The sequence below is a fragment of the Lathamus discolor genome, chromosome Z (assembly GCF_037157495.1).
Source record: "Lathamus discolor isolate bLatDis1 chromosome Z, bLatDis1.hap1, whole genome shotgun sequence".
Lineage (NCBI taxonomy): Eukaryota > Metazoa > Chordata > Aves > Psittaciformes > Psittacidae > Lathamus > Lathamus discolor.
The window spans coordinates 36,382,869-36,399,874 of record NC_088909.1 but is presented as its reverse complement, the minus strand read 5'-3'; the positions used below and the strand labels follow the sequence as shown (position 1 = coordinate 36,399,874).

Below are 17,006 nucleotides of genomic sequence, written 5' to 3'. Positions count from 1 at the left end.
TTTGATTTTGTGACATAATTTCCTTTAAAAAGCACTAAAACATAAAGTATTCTAAACAAAAAGTTCTCTCCCTTTTATTTAATGCAAATCATACTTTTAAAAGTCAAAAGTCTGAAGTTCATACAGTGTTTCTACATCTTCAGATGAAAAACTCTTAACATTGAAAGGCATCTAAAAGGCTTCTGTGACTGGATAAGTTTTCAAATGCTTTTTCTTAGTCACCAAAATACAGAGAAAATTTATTTTTCTCTCTATGGTCTTTGAGCAGACTATAAGTAATAGGATTAGATCATTAATGCAGCTTCTATGGCATACATTTTTACTTTTTGTAACTTCAAGTTTTTAGTCTAAGAGATAATATTTAATAATATACACAAAGTAAAATTAGAGAATATCTTTCTTGTTATGTTCTTGTTACATTTAGTGGCTTTCTATTTTGAATAAAAGACTGGAAGGTAGGAGGGATGAAGTGACATCCTAACCCTGATGAAGTCAATAGAAATTGTTACATTTACTTCAGCAGAATCAGAAACTCGACCACAGATCTGCATCACATGTCCGCCTACTGACATATATTTAAAGAATGACTTGACTGAGGAGGCTACTGCTTAAAACCGACTTGGAATGTGGTAGATGAGGGTTCTGTCCCATCTTATGCAGTAGGCAATGGTATAAGCCTCTTGCTGTCACTCATACTGTAAAACTTTCGTTGAAAGCTGTCATTAAAAATTAAGCTGATCATGGCAACAGAGGTTTCACAACACTACAGCAGAGGATATACTGTGGAGCTACAGCATCTGTTGTTTGTTACACAGGAACAGTTTGCATGTGTGCTTTTGTCTGCAGCAAATGGGAGTTTATGTTGAGGTAGCTTAGCTGACAACAAAAAGGTCCAGCTTGTTCATCTGCTCATACAAGGTCTGTAAATTGCTGCTAAGGACAGCCAAAAACCTTTTCTAACAGCGACTGGAGTCTAAATCTTTTGTATGACAGGTGGATGCAAAACAGTCTACAGCATCAAACTGGTAGATCTGATCTCTTCCATTGATCAGAAATTCAGATTTGGACATGGAGAAGGCTTATTGAAACTTATAAAGGCATGTGCCGGTTTTGACTGGGATAATTTTCTTCATTGTAGCTAGTATGCTTTGGATATTTGGTACTAAGTTTTGGATTTGTAATGAAAACAGAGTTGACAATATAAGGATGTTTTCCTTACTGCTGAGCAGTGCTTACACAGAGCAAAGGCCTTTCCTGTGCCTCACACCACATCACAAGCGAGCAGGATGGGGGTACACAAGGAGTTGGCAGGGAACACAGCTGGAACAGCTGACCCCAATATGTGGGTATCCCTCACCGTATGGTGTCATGGAAGGTAAGCATGACACCATATATGATATGATGCATATAAAGCTGGGAGAAGAAGAAGGAAGAGGAATGTTCAGAGTGATGGCATTTTGTCTTCCCAAGTAACCATTACCTGTGGTGGAGCCCTGCTGTTCTGGAGATGGCTGAACACCTGCTTGACTATCAGAGGTGGTGAATGGATTCCTTGGTTTTCTTCATTTCTGCGCCCAGCTTTTGCTTTACCTGTTAAACTGCTTTTATTTCAACCCACGAGTTTTCTCTTTTACCCTTCTGATTCTCACCCCATTCCACCAGGGTGGAGTGAGTAAGTGGCTGTGTGGTACTTAGTTGTCAGCTAGGGGTAAATCACAAGATGCCATAAAAGTGTTGCTGAATTACAATTTTCCAATTAGGAAAGAAAAAAAAGGGGGGGCTGGAAATCACAACAAGCTGTAGTCTTGATCTCAGCAAATGCCTCAAAGAGATAAGTAAGAAAATACTGCTAAAGGCATATTGGAAGCTCTCTTGTATGACTTTATCTAACACAAAGCAATGGAAGTCAGGCAATTTTGTAGTATCTAACACAAAGCAATGGAAGTCAGGCAATTTTGTAGTATCTGTCTGTATAGTTTAACTACCATTAAATTAAGAAAAATTAAAATTAACAATAACAAAAAAGGGAATTAGCTTCCAAAGAGTGAATGGCTCCTGATGTGGTTCGAATTCAGATAAAAAGCTTCTTTCCCCTCCTCCAAATCTATATAGACTAGGCAGGTATCCTGCTGGGAACTATTAGTAAAATCATGGTTCTCACCGGGAGGCCATTCATAGTTACTAAAATATAGTAGCACTTCACAAACCTATCATATAGCTTCTCAGAAAATCTATTTCCAGTTCTCACACATGGAAAATTCACGCCGTAATCTCTCGTATTATATTTTCACTACAATGTGTTTAGGAACTATATGACTCTATATGCAGTAATGAGTTATGAACTGTTACAAATAATGAAACTAAAGCATAGCCTTTCAAATAAATGAAAAAGTAATTTAATGTTTTATCTGCCTTGTTTTTATGACCATGACTACTCACTTGAACAAAAAAAATCAACATGCAATCTACTTGCAATCTACACACAATCTACTTGCAATCAATGCAATCTACTTCCTTTACACACTAATAGATGTGTAAAGCAAGTACTATTATGTCTTTCAGAAACTTCCTCAAACTTTATTTCTGCAGTATCAGCTGAAGAGTAGTCTGGTAGAAGGTGTGCTGACATGTTAACTACAATTTATCACACCAATCCTTGTCTTGAATTTGCCTACTGCCTCTTAGTAAAAAGCAGGACTTAAAATTTCAGGCAGACCCAATCAACATTGTTTCTGAATCAGTATGTTGGTGCAGAGTTTTCTGCATGACTCTGGTCTGTGTGGAAACCTAAATTCATCTTTCTGTGATTCCAGGTCTTTGAGCTCTAAAAACTTGCCTAAAGCGTAGAAGAACAGAAGAGAACAACTGAGCTTGTTCTAAACGAATCTGAACTTTTTGTGCAGTGTTTGAATGAAGCATGCAAGAACAGAGATGATCGGCTTGACTCTGATCTCACTTCCTATTTTCAATGTCTTAGTGGAAATACCATAGGACCAATACAGAGCAGACATTTGTCTTCCTGTTGTCCCATGTAGTAAGGAATTCTTCTGGGACCACTGACCTGAGGTCACCTAAAACCAGCACAGACTCTATGCAGCTAAGTTAAAACTAATCCTAACCATAACCTGTAACCCCTAACACCTAATCCTAACACCCTAACCATAACCCTAAACTCTAATGACCATAACCATACTCCTAATGACTCTAGCCCAAACTTGAACCCTAAACCCTAGCCTCAACCATGACCTCTCACTCTAACTCCTAAGAAGAGCCACTTTGGACCAACGTTTCTCTGCAGGCAGGAGCAAACACAAAAACTCAGGACTAACCAATGCTAACACATTGTCATGATCTTTCTTCACCTTCTCTTCTGCAATATGACGTAATCAGAAAGAGGAGTGTTTTCTGGACCTGTAATCGTTTATCAAATTAATTTTTAATAATTTAAATTTAAATTATTAAATTAACAGATTATTAAACTACAAGGATGGAAATATGCCAGAAATTTTCTTTAATTCCTTCCATTTGACCAAAAAGAAACTTTTACGTAAATAGTAATCTCTTAGCTAACCATGCTTTATGTTCCATAAAGATAAATTTTTCAGGCTCCAAAAGAGAATTGTATATGAACAGTGAAGTGAACACAGGCTCAGTCACATTCTTAAACGTCCTTACAAAGGAGACAACAGTTTTGGTCTTTCAGGAAGGACAAATCAAGAAGAAAGGTGGACGCACTGCATGTATTTCTTACCTCAGCTTCTTTAGTAGGCCAGAGTCAGTCCTCCTCCTCCATTCAACTTGTACATTTTGTGGACTCTCAACATTTTCTCCCATTTATTTTATTGGACCAGATACAGCTTTTTCCCTCTCTGTCAGTTCCCAACCCCTTAGCCCCTTCATCCCCATCCGTCTTATGTATCTACTTCCTCTTCTCTCTTTTCCTTCCATGATTTTCCCAGTGTCATTTAATCCTTATTTCTGTTTCATCATTTTTTCTCTTCATCCCAACTATAAGAAATACGGGATGATTATTTTCCCTAAGAGCAGACTGTCTTGAGCCTTACTGGAAAAATATGGGAAAGTAACACAGCTCATCATTATCAAATTTCACACGTATGAAATGAATTTTATAGCCATTTGGATTTAAAGCAGTGAGGTTTTAGCCTTCCTGAAAAGCATACTAGCTGACAACCATTTTGAATTAGCAGAAAATTTGCATGGCTTTAATGAAAATCTGTTGGACATTTGCAATATCCTATGTCACAAAAGTAAGGAGATCATGACAATTGACAATGTCTTCTTTTAGGCTGGCCTCTATCCACATGATCACTCTCCTTGAAATGTTAATATAATTTATATTTTACCATTATATAAAAATGTGCCTCAATCAGAGAAGTTTGCAATGCAATAAGCACAACAGTGAGTGCCCATGAATTAAACATCCTTCCTGGCTGTCAAACTGCAATTTCATCTGGGGACCTCTGCACTGGATAAATACATTAGTGCACAGAAGAATGTAAAACAGAGAATATGGCTTCATTGGGATTTAGTTGCAATGCTTTCTAAGGAATTGCTGTAGCATTTATTCTAGAGAAAAGGACATTCTCTTCCTATCACACACACAAATAAATGGCTAAGAGATTCAGGAAAGCTTACTGCAACAGTCTCCACATTATTGATCCTTTGTTTTTTCTGCAAGGCAATTGCAAACATTGAGTCATCATTGCATGTTAGTCACAAACATGACAGGGAAGGTGAACCTGAATACATATTCTGACCTGCTTTTTGTGTCTTTGAACATCAAGAGAAATTTAAGTGCTGCCAACCTAACCTTGAGTCCTATGCAGTGGAATAATTACACAAAAATACAGTTCACTGCATCATCTTTAATTCTGTTGTCTAAAGAAAAGCTGTTGCTTTGTGAAGCTGATATATTTGAAATACTGCTATTTGCAATGTCAGTGATGCTAAAAAATGCAATACAGGACTATGCCTCTACTACAATAGCAACTAGATTACATTTCAGACAAGAGGATATTTAACAAAAGTGATGTATAGGTGATGATAAATAGAAGCATAGAAGATATTCAAATTTTGGCTGTAAGAGTACTTCTGTGAAGTATTAAGTGTTCTGTGCATGTTAGCATTAAGCAAACAATGGGAATGTCTGGTGTCCGCTTGAGCCATCAATGAAAATATTGATTAAGGATATTGATAAAAACTAATTAGTACTTGAAAATTTCTCAAAGAATCATTCGCTGTTTTAACTGATGTTTCTTTTTTTACAACAAAACTTGAATAGTTAATACTATTAAACACACTGAACAGTAAACACACTGCATAGGACTAAATCATAGTTAAGCACATGAAAGCATGAAGCATCAGCCATACTTATTTTTGAAACAGAAGCAAGTACAAAAACATGACCTTTTCACAATATTCTGTTAAAAGCTGCTATATAGAAACCAGAACACTCTACTTGTTGTAATTTGAGCAGATTTACATTAAAATCATATATTAAACATTTAGTTAGAAAAGACCTGAAAAAGTTACTTCATTCTTCCTGCCCTCATGGGTTAAGAATATAGAGATTTGTGTAACTTGATCCTAAAGGCATCCAGTGATGGAAATGCTACAGCTTCTCCTCTAAGTGTTTCTCTATCTTCAGTGATAGCAAGGGCTGAGTTAAGTCAGAAGATATTCCTAGGCACCCCCACACAACATGAAATACTCTTAATGCAAAAAGGAGTAATGTATTTTAACAAATGTAAACGTTTCAAGCTACTTTCTTCAGCATGAAATACTTTCTTTCAAGAACTCTTTGCAATAGGAGCTAATTAGCACTCTGAGATTTGAAATGCTTAAACGCATGATTATTTGTATTATTCACATTTTTGCTCCTTCAGTAGTCTTCATGAAAGAAATTTTACTGTCATCACCACCTGCCATGAAATAGGATTTACTGAACATGTTTCTGGGTTCACAGAGCTAAACCATCTCTTAAAATCATGTAAAATAAATCATACTATTTGATATAAACTCTACTCATTATTTAAATATCATTAGATTGTATGAGAAGGAGGAAATAATTTCAAGGCATAATTTAGGTAGCTTGTTAAGAGTTATGAAGTGCTGTTGATGATAAATTAAAGAAAGGTCATTAATGGAATTAGTGAAGTACTAGATATGAAAGTTTAAATTCTCTATAGAGTAATCTCATTTTGTGTTTTAATAAACTTTGTCATTGCAAAGGAAATGTACCACCTGGCTAAATTATGTTGTATATATGCTCTATACCTATATGTTACATGTGTCTGTACTTGAGTACATTACAGAGCTAGAGAATAAGACTAGGAGGGAAACCTTGTCAGAAATGCTATGAGTCTTCCTTGCTGCAATCACAGCTGTAAGGACTGATTTGGAAGAGCACTAAACAAGTTTGGAATTTACCCTGGATCAACTTTTAAGTGACTTCTGTGACTCTTGGAACCTGCTGTACAGATAACCACAGAGCTTAGAATAATAGGATGCACAGAAGATGAAGACAGTGAATCACCACAGGATCAAATCAATCGAGACAACAGGTGGTGGAGATGCTAACAGCAGAACTCTTGAAGAACAGGTTATCTAGCAGCAGCAGCAGCAGCAGGAATCTCCCAGTACTGTACCCAGAAGCAGGGAGCTCAGATCACCACTGACTGAACCCAACTTTCTTTCGATTATCATACTAACAAAGCATGAACTTTGATTAAACTGGACAACTGCAGAGGTGATAAAATCAGAACTGGAGTCAGCACGCAACAATTCAGCATCATACACCATCTCTCCTGCCTTGAAAGACAGATGAAGCCCAAAGCAATGGACTGAATAACTCAACAGACTTTTGTAGGTGTGGCCCATGAACTCAGCAATGATACCTGTCTGTATGTATTTATATATCTATACTTATATCTATATCTATCTATAGACACAGAAAAAACTGATAGTATATTGGAAACTGTGGGACCTGAGAATGATGTAAATGGTATGGAATAAGGAGTGAATACTGTCCTGGCATAGGTGGGAGAGTTATTTTTCTTCCTAGTAGCTGGTGCAGTGCTGTGTTTTGGCTTTAGTCTGAAACAATGCTGATAACACACCAATGTTTTTAGTTGTTGCTAGGTAATGCTTACCCTGATCAAGGACTTTTCACTCTCTGATGGTCTGCCAGTGAGGAGGGAGCAGGGACAGGACACCTGATCCTAACTAGCCAAAGGGTTTAGTTACCTAATACCACAGAACATGCCCAGTATATAAACTGGGGGGAGTTATCCGGAAGGGACCGATCGCTTCTTGGGTCAGGCTAGGTATCGATCAGCAGGTGGTGAGCAATTGTATTATGCATCACTTGTGTTTTCTGAATATTTTTTTTAAATTGTCATTCCCTATTGTTATTATTATAATTATTTTGGTATTCTTTCTATTATCATTATATTTTACTTTATTTTAGTTACTAAACTGTTCTTATCTCAATCCATGGGTTTTACATTCTTTGAGTTCTCCTCCCCGTCCCGCCCAGGGAGAGGGAAAGAGGGGGCTGAGTGAGCAGCTGCGTGGTGCTGAGTTACCATCTGGGCTTAAACCACTATGTATGAGTCAGGTATTTGAGTGATATCCCAAATCCTGCTGTGTGACAGGGGATTTGCTGGGTTACCTCTCAAGATCCCATAGTCCTCTTATGACCCAGCAATATATTTTTGTGCTAGTAGAATGATAGGCATGGGAATAGCCTCATTTTTCAGGAAAATGGACACAGATTATTAATGTGTGCTTTTGGAGAAGTGTTTTTCTTTGTATTTTACTCAAGTGTAAGCTGAGAGTTTTACATTTTAATAACTGAACAAAACTTTTGGAGTTTTAACTGTTTAGAGCTTGTAGTTACAATATTAGACAGGGTGCTGGGAGCATCATAAAGCAGATGCTGGTACTGCTGGTGGTACTTCAAACACACAGGCATTAAAAAACCCTGAAAGCACCTATTTGCCTGGATGAGGCTGAAGTGGCTACCTGTACATAGAGTCATCTGGAGTCAACTTTTTTGGTGTTTGCAGATGGTGAAGATCAGTTTTCAGTCAGACTGGTTGCAAGTGCACTGAGCACAAATTAAAAAGGGCACCGCTGGACAAGGCACCTGATGACACCCATCACCATCAGTCCCCAAGTCTCTTGGATGCAAGCAGGGATTGCTCATGTGGAGTGAGGATTAGTCCATATAAAGTAGGAGGGGAGATGGGTTTTAAGCTTCAAGGGGAATGCAGCAGAAGATGGGGAAGAAGAAGCTGAAGACACACTACTTTATAAATGCGCACATGGCCTGGCATGAAACTGAGAGCTGCTGAGACTAACAAATATTGTAAGCTGCCATTGGTACCTGTGGGTGGAATCGAGTAAAACCACCACGGAAGATGGGTGAATTTGGGATCTGCTGTATACATTTCCAGTTATTTGTTGCTGATGAGCTTAATTATAAAAGCAATCCAATATACAAAAATAATGTAATGTATAAAAAAAGAGCACTAGAGATGTTCATCAGGGCTAGCAAGACAGATGGAAACCTGGCTTTTAAGCTGAATCATAGAATCACAGAATAGTTAGGGCTGGAAAGAACCTCAAGATCATCTAGTTCCAACCCCCCTGCCATGGGCAGGGACACCTCACACTAAACCATCCCACTCAAGACTCTGTTTGACCTGGCCTTGAACACTGCCAGAGATTGGGCATTCACAACTTCCCTGGGCAACCCATTCCAGTGCCTCACCACTCTAACAGGAAAGAATTTCTTCCTTATATCCAATCTAAACTTCCCCTGTTTAAGTTCGAAATCATTACCCCTTGTCCTATCATTACAGTCCCTAATGAAGAGTCCCTCCCCAGCTTCATTATAGGCCCCCTTCAGATACTGGAAGGCTGCTATGAGGTCTCCACGCAGCCTTCTCTTCTCCAGGCTGAACAGCCCCAACTTCCTCAGCCTGTCTTCATACGGGAGGTGCTCCAGTCCCCTGACCATCCTCGCAGACTTCCTCTGGACTTGTTCCAGCAGTTCTGTGTCCTTTTTATGTTGAGGACACCAGAACTGCACACAATACTCCAGGTGAGGTCTCAAAAGAGCAGAGTAGAGGGGCAGGATCACGTCTTTCGACCTGCTGGCCACACTCCTTTTGATGCAGCCCAGGATACGGTTGGCTTTCTGGTCTGCGAGCACCCACTGCCAGCTCATGTTCATTTTCCCATCAAGTGAACAAGTGATGCAGTTTTTACAATGGTATTAAATAGGGTTTTACATAGAATACACTTTTTTCTTTTCTAGAAGAGACTATCTCATATGAATCATACCAAGCGAAATTTGAAGGTCATGCTCACAGATAGAATGGGATTTTCTCCTTTTGCTGCTGATGCTATTTAGAGTTCACTTCCTGAGACTAGGTTATCAAAGTCACAGCAGAGAAGAGCACAGAAAACAGCTTGATCTGGCTTGTGTGGAAAATTGCAAAGTTTCCATTCCATTCCACTGAAGATGAATTAAACCTCTCCTATTAAACAAAATTGATTTTTAGAACATAACAACTGTTAGCAGCCCTGACTTTCTCAAGGATTTCTCTAACCTTTCTTCACTTTTAATGCCTGTGAGGGAATATTCTCTGAGGAAACAAAAAACCATGTTTATCTCCAAATCTGCTTGCATCCTGCTGCGAAATGTCTGTTAACCAAACAGTGCTGCAGATAGCATATCAGACTAAACAGACCCCGGGAAGATTCTGTCTCCTTGACATAGAAGAGCTCCAGCTCTTAAGCTAGACGGAGAGGAGTCACACCAGATTTGTCACAAACCCTCCCTGGATCCCCGTGGGAGAGTAATGTTGGTGTTGAAGCCTGCTCTATAAATGCAAACTTAAGGGCTGTGGGCAGATGCGTGTCACATCAAATGAGGGTAGTTCAGGACAGCCCAGACACTTCAAGGAGGGCAAAGAAAAGTGCATATAACTCATGATTTCTTTCTTACGTTGCATCATGCATTTAAAAGGAGTTTTGTTTGGTTTGGGGCTCCGTGGGGATTTTTGGGGAGGGTGAAGGGGTTGGTTTTTTCTTGGGGTTTTCTTGGTGCTTTTCAGGGAAACCGTGCTACAAGTAGGAAAGCAACGGTCATCTTCACACCGCGTAAATGGAACGGCGAGCTCGGGCTGGTCGGCGGGTTTGGCCGAGATCGGGGTTAACCTCCCGGGGCGTGTGCCCAGAGGCGGCCGCTTCCCTTCCGCCTTTTCCCTCCTCCCGGCCCCGCATTCTCCCGCTGGGTGTCGGGGCTGGGTGAGCTGCCGGGGCTGGGAAAGCATTCAGGCTCCATGAGGGCTGAGTAAATAAATAACTAAATATAAAATTAACAACACCCTAAACCTCCTCAGGAAAGGAAGCGTGACGCTCCTTTAGCGGTACCGGCAGAGCCGGTCCCTGATCAAACTTTCCGACTCGCAGCAGACGACGCGATACAAGGTGCCGCAGGCGGCCGCTCCCCGACCACAGCAGCGACTCAACAGGAGGCGACCTCCTGCCTCGGGTCTCACTCGGATATGACCCGGCACCGCCCGCAGCCGCTGCCGCTGCCGGTGCCCAGCGCCGGGTGCCCGCCCCGCGCGGCGCCCATTGGCCGCGCTCCGGCCGCCACCGCCCCGCCGTGGGGAGGGCGGTGCCAGCGTCGACCCCGGGCCGCCGCCGCGGTCGCGAGGGGGCCGTAGCGGAGCCGGGCCGGCAGCGGGAGCGACTGCGGGAATAGTAGCAACGGGAATAGCAGCAACGGGAATAGCAGCAACGGCAGCGGGAGCGGCGGCAGGGGCAGCGGGAGCAGCAGCGGCAGCGGCAGCTGCGGCGGGAGAGGGAGGAGCGCGTCTTGGCAACGGCACGACGCATCCGTGCCCCCGGCCGAAGACAGCGAACCTCCGCCTGCGAGCCCGGCTGCTTGATCAGGGGAGAGCAGGGTGAAGGACAGACAAACTTAGCTGGCGAACAGCCCCAAGTGCCCGCGCCCGCCTTGGGGTTTATTTTTATTTCCTTTAATAGTTTCTAAAAAAAAAAAAAAAAAGAAGAAGAAGAAAGAAGAAAAGAAATATTACTGTGTTTTCGGCGGTCCGTGCCGCGTGTGGAGTTGTTTTTCCGCACACCCCTGACAAACAAAGGAAAAGGGGGAGGGGGACCGCCGCGTTTCACAGAAGACATGCGTTCAGTCAGGAAGAGGTGGACTGTGTGCACGATAAGTCTCCTCCTCATCTTTTATAAGACAAAAGAAATAGCGCGGACCGAGGAGCGTCAGGAGGCACCTCTCACCGGGTAATTGTGGGGCGCCGAGCTGGAAGGGCTCCCCGAGGGTCGGTATCGCTAAGTCCTCTCCGTGGCCTCACGGGGGTCTCTTCAGGTTCCCCCGGCAGTGGCTGGTCACAGGTCGGGCTGGGGGAAGGCATGGGGGAGAGGGGGTTGTGCGGGACGGGGTACGAGCGAGTTGAGGTGTCGAAGACCAGTAGCTGGAGGTGAGGGGGACGGGCTGGGGATGCCCGGTGCTGCTCCAACCCAGCCCCGGTAACAGAACCGCGGAATTCAACTGGCAGGAGCTGCTCTCAGAGGGCCGGGCCGGCTGGAGCAGCTTTGGCGGCTGCCGGAGCGCGTTGTGCTTCGTTTCCTGCTTTGGGAGCCTTTAGAGGACAGCGTGCCGAGGTGCGCGGTCACTGGCAGCTCCAGGTGCTCCTGTCTCTCTGTCCTTAAAGTTTGCCTGGGAGCTGTGCTTAACTTAGGTGCTCCTTGGGGATGTTTGCGGGACACCCCCATTAGTTCCCGAGGTCCCTCCGATGGAAACTCCTGGTCTGTCACCGAGACCCTAGTACATACTTTCACTCTCCTACCTGTCTTCGGTTGAAAATAAAAGGCGAAAAGTCCCTTTCCATGTTTTTGTTTGCATCTCAGCTGTGTTGCAGGTTATGTTTGTGTACGTGCTTGCCTGTATTCCCCAGTTTTCTCCCAACTTGCAGCTTCCCTGTGAAGATGCTGTGTTTACAACCGAGCCTGTTTTCTCTTGGAGGGGTGTAATTTTCTTTCGTTTTCGCAGAAGGGGTGCATAAATTCCGCGGTGGCTTGGTGAAATCAGCAGACGCTGGGAAGGGGCTCACACTTTCTTTGCTTGTGCAGACTGACTGTGGGGAAGATTCGTCCTTGGTGTAAGCCCGTGCCTTAATTTGAAGAGGAGGCATAAGGAGGTTGTAAGTGTGTATACGGGCCTGAAGAAAGCTGAAGACAGTTACAACCTACTTCGTGCCCTCCAGTTCCCAGTATTAAAGTGCATCTCTTTACCCCAGCCCTTGCCGAAGCAGGGTGTGAGCAGCAGGGCACAGCTGGGGACAGCTGTGCGGCAATGGCCCCGGCACATCCCCGGAGCAGGGAGCAGGGACTGGCCTCGCCTGCCTGTCTGCATTGTTAATGATGCGATGTTTGCTTCACTTGGTGTTAAGAGATGTTCAGAACTTGCTGCTAACTCCCTCTTGCTCAGCCTGGTTGCAAGCCCAGTTGCTGCCGTGATGCTGTGGTATTAGCACGCTTACGAGATGTACGTAAGTTTTGGGGTCGTAAGTGTGCAAAAATACATGTGGAAATAAGTATGTAAGGGAGATTCAGCATTAAAGATACCCGTATATCTTAATATGTACTCCTTGCTGTCAGACTAGAGGTAGCTACTGAAATGATTCAGAAGTTAGTCGCTAGGTAGAACCCATATATATTTGCAGAAACAGAAAAGCCTCTTCAGTTTGTGATACGTTGTTTTGCATGATCTAAAAGGTACTGAAATGAACTAATGATTTAATATTAAAATAAAGAAAATACGTGTATTTAGTCATAAGTATGTACATCCTTAACAACCCTTTGAAACATAACTGTAATGTACTTCTGCCAGGTCATTTAGTGTTATCTCTGCTTTGGTACGTGAGACTTCTTGTGCAGTCTCATGCTTTGGCTAAAGATACTGGAATATAGTTTCTTTTCCCAGCTTCTCATCCCATCCATTACTGAGTGAAGTAGGAAAAAGACCCCCAAGTGCGTTACTAGTGTCTGCTGCCGCTATAGATGTTACACTTTCCTTTCTCCTGAGGGAAGGGCTCATGCCATTTGGTTATTTTTGGCTGGCCACATGAGCAAGCAAAGTCAGTTTTCTGTGTTTTTTTTTTTTTATTTCCTGAAGTACCAGTAACGTAGAAGTGTGAATGTGTGAAGTGGCTAATTTTAGTGACAATAATCCCAGGTGAATCCCAGGCATTCAAAAATGGACTATGTGCAATTCCAAAGTATGCACCGTTTTCCTGTTACACGTGTGCTAGGACAGTAATTGTGAAAGCATGCCCTTCTAGATAGTAATGTCCCTTTAAAAGTTGAGGAAGTAGTGAAACATGCTTACTTCGTGGAATGCGTGTAATCTGCTGGTATGGAATATGCTAGAAAACATTTATTTCTGTTTAATGAACTGTCTTTATGAGAAGATACGGTCTTATTATACTTGTCTGATTGGTCACTGAGGCAATGTAGTTCCAAGTGAAGGTTGATACTCGTCAGCCACAAGTTGCTGTCACATTTTGGCAGTCTTTCGTTTACATCAGAGAGGATTTGCAGTGATCCTAGAAGATACAAAGCAGCCTGAATTTATTTCACAGTTGTTTACACAATGAAGGAATTTCTGGAGTAAATTTAATTTTTTATCTGTTAGTTTATTTAATATTACTTTAGGTGAAAATTAAATAAAAAAATACCAACAAAAGGGAAAGTATCTTGTAAGTGAACACCTTTGTGTTCATTATAGAGCTTTAACACAAAGTGCCTAGGAACTCCTTTTACTTCCTGACCACATAATTTAACGTGATTTTACTGCATATTCTGTAGGTCGCTGCGGATTTAAATTGTGACTATGGAAGACAACCATATTTCAAAGGCTGAGGTGTTTTAGGTGTTGGCAACATGTTTTGTTGTCAAGTTTTGTCAGCTGTGTTACTGTTCAAGTACCTACTGGATATTGTTTAACCCAGCATAAAATGGAGACATCTCTGTAGTACTTCTAGAGTGAGTACTTTGCCTGGAGTATTTTGGTAATCTCTTTTTAGATGTGTAAACTCCATGCTAGAAAATATAAGTAATAAATATATTTACAACCATTATTAAATTTTCCTAAGGAAAAAAAAAAAAAACACCCCACTTTAAAATAGCAAAAAGCATTACCTACATTCTGGGTTTTTGAATTCAGGGACTTGTGCAGCATCCTCCCATATCCTCAAGTTAGTTATTTAGGTAATTTGCATACAGATCTTGTACCCACGGTTACCTGAAGTTGTAAGCTTTTTGGTAGTGACAGTCTTATCTATGAGTCTGCGCAATGTCAGTCTTCAGAGTGCTGGTGTAAAGAGGATGAGGGAGGGAGTGCTTTGCTAGTAATGCTGTCTCGTTTTTGATGAGGTGTAGAATATTAGTTTATTACTTACAGGGCTTTTGCAATCACAGCAATTTTTGAAAATGACTAGGTTACCAGTTTTGTTAATTTAGCTTAATTAATGTCCCATTTCAGGTTAGTTTGAATTCAGTTTGCGGTATAATTTAGCAAATATTAATACTTCATATATATATATATATATATATATACACGCAACCATAATGTTGCTGTAGCTCTTTCTAAGGGCAAGGATCCAATTGTTTTAAGAATTTACAGTCACAGGGAAACAAGGGTCAGTGGTTCCCTAGAAAGCTTACAGACTCACGTCTTTTCTATTTTGTTGTTTGAGTGGCTGGTCGAAAGTTCTGTATGCAAACTAGGTGAAGTTACTGTTATTGGCAGTATTTTTGAGCACGCATATTTAACAGATAAAGAGATCTTATATGTTATTATATATTATATATATTATATATATATATTATATTTCTGCGTTACTGATACAAAGTGTTCTGTGTGGTAGAATGATTAATGGCTATGTTTGAACTCAGCTGAATGTTGCTCTGGCACCCAAATGGGAACAATATGGAAGGCAATAGAAACCTATGGAGCTAAAACCAGATTTTAGACCTAACACCTTCAGTTATGCTTGTGGTGTTCTCGCTTCTGTGCTAAAACTGTGATACCTTACCACACATTCAGTGATCATTACCCACAGCTTACTGTATTTTTTATTTTTTTGAGCTTACCTTACCAAAATTTATGACTGTGTTAAGATTGATGAAGAGGCTAAGGCAACTGGGGTTGCTTAGATGTATGCGTATGAAAGTTTCAGGAAGCCTTGAGGAAATTTTGTAGTTTGTATGCTTCTAAACTCCAGATTTCTATGCATGAAAGACTCTTAGTATCAATAGAGGGGAAAGGGAGTCTTTTAGGTCATCATTATAGAATGTGAAAAGTGCTGGTCAAAGGCTTGAATTAACACTTAATTCTTAGTTTAGTACTGGAATATGGAAGTTCAGAATATGTCTCACAAACAGTAAAGTTCGGGTCAAACATCACAATTTGGAATTTATTGTTACACCTATTTCATTATAAATATAAATAAGCTCTTAAATTGCATATTCAAGTATTAGTTACAGATGTCCCATATGTTTCTCACAGGTAATATTTTATTTGCTTTGGCAAACAGAGAGACAGTGAGACAATTCTTTCTTTTTGTTGTGAATAAATGTATGTATCACTGGTGCTTGTGACATAAATTTCTTAAAACCAGAGTTAGCCTTGATGTAATTCTGTCTTTTCTATGTTGCATTGCAGAGATGGTGAATTGAGTTTGAGTAGATCAATGATCAATAGCTCTGATAAGACAATTCGAAAGAGTGGCTCCTCAATCTTCCACAATGCTGTAGAAGGTTGGAAAATCAATTCTTCTTTGGTCATGGAAATAAGGTGAGTGTTCTAGATAAAAAGCAGTTCATTACATATTATCTGTAATTCATTTCATAATGCCTGTAATTCCTGTGGTCTGGAAAACAATCATTTGATTTATGGTTTATATGGTATGTTTTATAACTGTATACAGAGCTCAGTGTTAAGTGCAAATAAACTACGTTAAACTCCAAAGTCAAGCCATCCTTCATAAGAATAAATAAAATGTTTTTATCTGGCCATGTCGGTCAGACCCTTGCAGTCAGTATCTATATGATGCATGCTCACATTTGAGTTCTCTAGAACTCTCTAGAACACTCTTGCAGTCAGATGTGAGAAACTGGCACTTTCAGGACATGATTTGCTCTCGTCCTAATGGTCTGCAGTAGAACAAATGGAAGTATCCTGAATGTACCGATTTTTCTCACTTAGCTACAAACGGAGCTTAAGGAGTCCAGAGCTGCGATATCAGGTGCTGCAAATCCAACCCTATCTGTGGCTGGCCCAAGTCATAAGTTTGCATGTTGACAGTGGCTGTATCTTATGCAGGTTTTTTTTTTTTCTAAATTTTGAGAGGGTGAAAAGAGCCTTAGGGTAATGCTGAGAAAGGAAGGAACAGTAGCAGAGTTAATGTGAGTTCTGATGTGTCTTAGTAGTTACAGTGGGTCTGCTAACCTTGGGGCCTGAGAAGCAGCAGCCTCTAGTTTTTTTTATTGTAATTATATTTTGCCTGTCTTATTTGGGAAGATGGCCAGTAAGAGAAATTTATGGAGCATGGGTTGGCAATATGAAGAGCCAAGAACATCACATTCTGTGAAAAACAACAGAAAGTATATATTTTTAGCAGAAATCAGGCACATGGCTGCTCCCCAGACACCTGGGTTTCCTACTGGTGAAGGCCTGGTGATTGCCCTAAAATGCAGCTCAGGCATGGTGTTTCTTTCAGGACCATCCCTTCTGATGCAGCCTGTTTGACCAGTGTATGGTTGTTCTATAAAGGCTAAGTTCTGCTCCAAGGTAGTCCAGGAAAGATAAGCAGATTTTCTGTATCAGTAGCAGTACTCAAAATTTGTGTGCACTTAACTGCCAGTTTAAG

The 17,006-nt window shown here is 41.2% G+C and overlaps 1 protein-coding gene across 1 annotated transcript in view; it reads left to right on the top strand.

The window, feature by feature from the left end:
• The first annotated feature begins 10,718 nt into the window (after window positions 1–10,718).
• Window positions 10,719–17,006, top strand: part of ST8SIA4 (ST8 alpha-N-acetyl-neuraminide alpha-2,8-sialyltransferase 4) — a 50,657-nt gene continuing 44,369 nt past the window's right edge. Inside the window, exons 1-2 of the mRNA XM_065662017.1 lie at window positions 10,719–11,355; window positions 15,800–15,931. Coding sequence (XP_065518089.1) covers window positions 11,243–11,355; window positions 15,800–15,931 — 245 coding nt within the window. The 5' untranslated portion in view covers window positions 10,719–11,242. The remainder of the gene's footprint in view (window positions 11,356–15,799; window positions 15,932–17,006) is intronic.